Genomic DNA, 5,457 nt, shown 5'->3' with positions numbered 1-5,457 from the left:
TCCCCAAGCTCAATTAAGTCGAGATGAGCTAAAGCAGAAACTCTTCCACATCTTGGGAATACATTGCCACAAATGAAAGCCAAAGACAAACAAGCCTCAACAAGTACCGCAAGTCTTGTTGAAATGTGCCCCCCAAAAGCTCTCGCGAGGAGTTCGCCAAAGGCAGGAAAGAAAGAAAGTAAAAGCAGACGAACACGGGCTTTATTCGTCTTTCAACGAGGGATTAGCCACGTTGTTGTCTCTTTCTCCCATTCTAAACTTGGCACTTGTCCCTGCACACTTCACAGTTCACAATAACGCGACTGCTGTACTAGAAAGAGCAGGTCCCCCCAAAACGAGCACAACGTAGCTCATTGATCCACGATCCACTCATCCTCAATTGAGACTTCCAAGCCAAGTTCAAAACAACTTGGGAGTGGAAGCTCTTTGGGCGTGGAGTATAATAGTCCTTTCCTCCAGTTGCAACACTTTTTCTAAATATATCGTACTTCGAGCTTTGAACGTGTCATGGATGATCCCAATCCCACTTTGTCTGTACTTGTTGAGCATTGGAACTTGCAAGTGCAGAAGAACTGTCCAGTCTCATCTCAAGAAGCCCAAACTGCGGTCAATTTTCTGAAACATTATCCAAGACAGATTGGTATTGTCTTCAGTGCCAAGGAGACTTTTAAGGCCAAGATCGAGCTTGGCGTTGGTCTAATGCCTGTGTTTGAGAAATTGCACTCATTGTGGAGGCATGAAATAGAGGTAAGGACACTCGCAAAGCATTAACAACAATGAAAGAATGTTTGTTTTGAAGAAGCACTTTTTGAGTAACAAGATACGGTGTTTGAATTTTTATATGCAAAGAAAACTGAAAGATGACGCCCTTCTTTCTGTCATTAAGTATTGGATTTTTCCGATTAAACTTTATACATTTGTGCAGTTTCGAATTTGCCATTGCATTAGAAAAAAAATCAATGACAATTTACCAGTTTTAAGGATAGAATGTAGAAGGGTTTCAACCCTTTTTGGAATACAAGTACTAGTCAAATTGAGTTAGGAAATGAACTGCCAAAATTTGGCCTTTGTAAGGTAATTAGTACTTTGGTCATGGATTGTCATAGGTACCGAAGACCAAAACATCTAATAGATCTCTTATCGTTTGGTCTCTTATGTTTCCGGAAGATTTTTTTTTCTTTTAGGAAGAGACAAATATTTGAAAATATAAACATTGTCATGTCCCAGCAATCCTTTGTTGCGGCTTTCTTTGCTCTCTAGTATGGCCTTCATATGTCAATGTCAAAATTTAGATTCAGTCGGAGACAAGCCGTTAGCCTTTAGATCGAATATCTTTCCAGCCATTGGTTCAGCCTCGACATCTGACCGATCTCATAAATGAGGGAGAACATCTCGAGGAAGTGTCTTCTGAGAAGGTTAGCGCCTCTTTAATTGAGCTTATTCTATCTAGTAGGATGTTAGGCAATCCTTTCTCTTACATGTTTCCCAGGACGCACTTTTGTTCAAACTGGCTCTCATATTTCTTTAAGAGCTTCAATCCTGGCTCCAGATCGAACCCGTTTCAAGTGAGTGCATCTCAATACCGGCATTATTCCTTGGGAGAGATTTTTTTCCTCCCTTGAGAGCCAAGTTTCTTGTGTCCATTTGCTCTTTCTTGTAGGTAGTTTTGACCTAGTTTTGGTTCCTAGTGGTGGTGGTGGTAAGCCCGTCCAATACCAACCTTCTGGTGGCAATGGTGGCCTTGGTGGAAAGGTCGAGGCCAGATATTTCTTTGGTCTTTGTCCAACGTCATTAACAATCAGGGATGATATGAAAGCTTGCTCGGGTTGCCTTTCCGTAAACTATGCTAACAAAGACGCTCAAAAGAAGGATTGGAGGCGACATAAGGATATCTGCAAAGTTCTTCAACCTCTAGGTTTGTTCAGTTTGATTGCTTAGCATTGCTCATTTTGAGGCATGTTTCTTAGATCCTTGTCAGTGGGGCCATAGGCTTTGTACTACTGTCGTACAAACCGACGAGTTCTCATTGTTATTTTATAAAGCTCCACTTGATCAAATCCATAATCTTTGCTTAACCTGGAAGAAGTAGAGCTTCCTTTCATTTCACTATCCCTGCTAGAAAAGCCAAGAAAATTTGCAAAACCACTTGATGTAAATTGATTGCATGGATCATTGAGAGCCTCAGTTTTGCATCTTCGTCGTAGGGCCCAAAGAAAAATTTGCTCCCATAAGATATGAGAGGTTATTAATATGCTTGGTCCTCGTTCTTGGTCTCACTTTCAGTGCGTCAACGCCCAGGGCATCATCCTTTGAGTGAGAAGCCGGAGCTGTCGGGCCAAATCCAGGCCATCTTGCAACAAGCTCTCAACCGTGAGCTCACCCAATTTGAGTCTGATATGCTCATTTATCCTCGCCTGTGCATGGTCTGCTTGGGTGGAAGACAGGTGAGGGAAAGAGGTGGGCCCATTTTGGTTAACAAATAATATCCAAATATTCTGCATCCCACATCCCAATTGGGTTCGCTTTTCCTCCAATTGACCCCAATCATTGGGCAATCAAATGGGAAGTGATAAATTTCGCTTCCCCTCTCTCAATTCTTGCGAACGATGTTATAAAGTCAATTTTAGTGTGAAGCCAGGTCTACTTTTCCATTGGACTTGATCACAGTCCGCTTGGTCATTTCCCGTCCCACGTAATCTGACGAGACCTCGTTTCACTTCCTCGTTCCAGACCGAACTGTTCAATTGTCCCATTTGCCATTGCGTTTCCTATTGCTCACAATCCCATCAAGCCGAAGACCAGGAGGAGCATGCAAAGAGCTGCGAGCTTCTCCGAGTTTGTCTGGAGGATCATCAGATGGAAATGATTATGGGGTGCCATCTCACCGATCCTAGTTGGACCCTAGGCTCCAATTCTAAAGGAAGACAACTGGGGAGAGGTTTTCAACCGCGAGCCATGACCATGTGAGCAAACATTCTGAGTGAACTTATCTATTGAGAGTTGGGGGTCCATAAGGAGTCCTAAGAAAATCCGTTCTTCACTTCCGGTTGATGAAGAGATTACTTGGATTAAGATTGGCAACCGTCATTGAAAACCCAACTAAGTACGAACGAACTCCTCAGACTTCGAAATTCAAGCTCAGCAGATTTGAAAAACACATAAATTTAGGGTTGAAGCACTTTCGGAATGGATGTTTGGGATGAAATGTGGTGAGGAGAGGCAGGGAATTAGATAATTTGAATGAAATTTCCCAGCTCGAATTTTGAAGAATTCTCAAATTAGAAAACGAATGTCCGAGGCTATTTTCTTAATCCAGCACTGCTCGACCTTTGATGTTACCAAACTCATCAAGGCCAAAGTCACGCGTTGTCTCGAGACTTGAATGAGCAGACTGCCAATGAAACAATTTACGACCCTATTTTGCACTTTTTGACAAACACAAAAACATCCTTCGCTAGGTTTGGCAGAATACCTTAGACTAATATTGTTGAGAATTGTTCTTGACTGAATATTATGCTAATATAATGAACCAAATCACGTGCCAAGTGTCCTCACTCAAAGGTTTTGCATACCATCTTCATCTTCCAGGGTCTCTGCGACGCCAGGGTTGCCTTCAAAGATTGAGCAAGTCTTTGAAGGGGACTTGAGGACTTATTTGTCCTTCTCTGTCTCGTCCCAAGATTGTGATTCAGCGGCCGTCTTCCACTCGGAAGTCCGATATTTGACCTTTAAATACACTTGCCAGCTGTCGACACTTCACGCATTGGAGACCGCAGGGATGCCAAATGGACCGATTCGAGACTATACCAGTTTGACATTGCACGTTGTGGGAGCTCGATCGGCAGAAAGCTCAGAGGTGATGAGATGGGAAATCTTGGCGGCCCATTTACCCCTTCTCCAGAATCTCACCATTGTCTTAATTGGACCTGAATTGAGGGATGATTGTAGATAGCGTTGAAATTGTCTGACCCCTTTGTTTGGCATTCCTAGGAAAGAGCTAAAGTGGCGAATAGGATTCCAATAATATCAGGTACTCCTAGTATCTGGTCGTGATGTATCTGACAATGAGGGAGAACACTTGCCATTGGAATGGTGCCATTGGACCAAGTTGGTCCAAAAGTTTCTAAACAGTTCGAGGGTTCTTTGGTGACACACCAGGGGCCCTCTGAGCCATCCGCAGAATGTTGGTGGCATCAAGGTTGGCTTTTTTTCGATCCTGGCTCGCCTTCTCGTTTAGTCTGAAACGACAAAATGTCAATGCATTCATTCTCATCACGCGTCGGAAATGGAACATTTTGCACCGGCTCAACCGTCTTTTGTTCATTCCGGGTAGGGAGTCCGTATCAATCTTGGTCCCTGTTCCAATATAGAGCCTCTCGATTCCTAGCAATCCAATCAAGATTTGTCGCTTCTTTCCATCATGCATACATAGCATATAGCCGAGTTAGTTCCATGGAAAAATGCAACCATACGGGCTTGACTGACATTCATCTGCAATCATCCCGGCCTCGAAATTCTCAGTTGGCCTTATCCAATCTCTGACTTTTGTTACACGACCGGCCACTTGAGGACACTTCGACCAGATCTAACCATTCGCTATTGCTTTTTCAAAGCCACTTATCACGACTTTGTGAATAGCAAAGCGGCCAAAAAGGCCAAAGTGGCTTGGCCTGACGCCATCAGTGCGTTGAATTGTGGATTCATATTCTACCAATCATGGGATGCATCTATTCCGTCCATGCTCCGAAGCCCGGGTGTGCCCCTCATCTTCACGGAATACTACCTCCAAGATTGCCAACTAAACTTGGACAAAGTGGATGATTTGGTCGAGCCCGAACTCGAGGTTACCTTGGAACCCCAGGAAAATCCCTTTTGTAGCTCACTGCCCGCTCGAATCCCGACCGGGTTTGCTTTCCGAAAGTTTAAGCGAAGAAACGTGGTCATGTCGAACGATTTTATTTGCTGTGTCAAATGGAACCAATAAACCCGGGGTTTGAGCTTCGAGCAATGGAAAACGTATGTGTGTTTCTCGCCATTTACCAGAGGTTCTAAGGGGCTAATCAGGTTGTTCAGAGAGTTCAAAATGTTTGCCTGCCTTTTATAATCTGACTTGATCTTTTGATCTCCCCGTATTTGTGCTAGGCCTTTTAGTTGTTTAGAACGCGATCTTGAGATCCAGCCAAAGGTCACTTTTTAGACATGGAACAAACCTGGCGGTGCCTCTGTTGGTGGCGCCCAAGCTCGCTTCCTGGTTCTGGATTTAGGGCCATAGCGTTTTTGCATATTCCAAAACACTGTTTGCAGGAGGTCACAACACCCGCTCCAGACCTCCCCGATATTTAATGAAATTCAAGTTGCTTGCTCAAAATGCATTGCTTAGAATTCTTTCCCATTTCACTCGGCGCAGACTAACTTCACTCAACTTTGAGGAAGAACAGCCAGGCTCGCGAAAACTTC

General features: G+C 43.8%; 1 protein-coding gene across 1 annotated transcript; it reads left to right on the top strand.

The window, feature by feature from the left end:
• Positions 1 to 252: 252 nt before the first annotated feature.
• Positions 253 to 5,004, top strand: LOC131883372 (uncharacterized). Its single transcript, XM_059230831.1, has 9 exons — positions 253 to 747; positions 1,341 to 1,415; positions 1,490 to 1,565; positions 1,661 to 1,915; positions 2,284 to 2,444; positions 2,731 to 2,963; positions 3,589 to 3,951; positions 4,238 to 4,329; positions 4,482 to 5,004. Exons 4-9 carry the CDS (start codon positions 1,810 to 1,812, stop codon positions 4,982 to 4,984), a joined length of 1,458 nt encoding a protein of 485 aa, XP_059086814.1. The 5' UTR covers positions 253 to 747; positions 1,341 to 1,415; positions 1,490 to 1,565; positions 1,661 to 1,809; the 3' UTR covers positions 4,985 to 5,004.
• The last annotated feature ends 453 nt before the right edge of the window (positions 5,005 to 5,457 follow it).

The sequence above is a fragment of the Tigriopus californicus genome, chromosome 7 (assembly GCF_007210705.1).
Source record: "Tigriopus californicus strain San Diego chromosome 7, Tcal_SD_v2.1, whole genome shotgun sequence".
NCBI classification, from domain to species: Eukaryota; Metazoa; Arthropoda; class Copepoda; order Harpacticoida; family Harpacticidae; genus Tigriopus; species Tigriopus californicus.
The sequence above is the reverse complement of the archived record's forward strand: the minus strand, read 5'-3'. Positions and strand labels throughout refer to the sequence as shown.

Coding starts and splice junctions, on each gene's coding strand:
- LOC131883372 (XM_059230831.1), top strand. CDS start 1,810: ATGAAAGCTTGCTCGGGTTGCCTTTCCGTAAACTATGCTAACAAAGAC. Junction 1,916..2,283: donor CAAAGTTCTTCAACCTCTAG/GTTTGTTCAGTT, acceptor TCTCACTTTCAG/TGCGTCAACGCCCAGGGCAT. Junction 2,445..2,730: donor TCTGCTTGGGTGGAAGACAG/GTGAGGGAAAGA, acceptor TCCTCGTTCCAG/ACCGAACTGTTCAATTGTCC.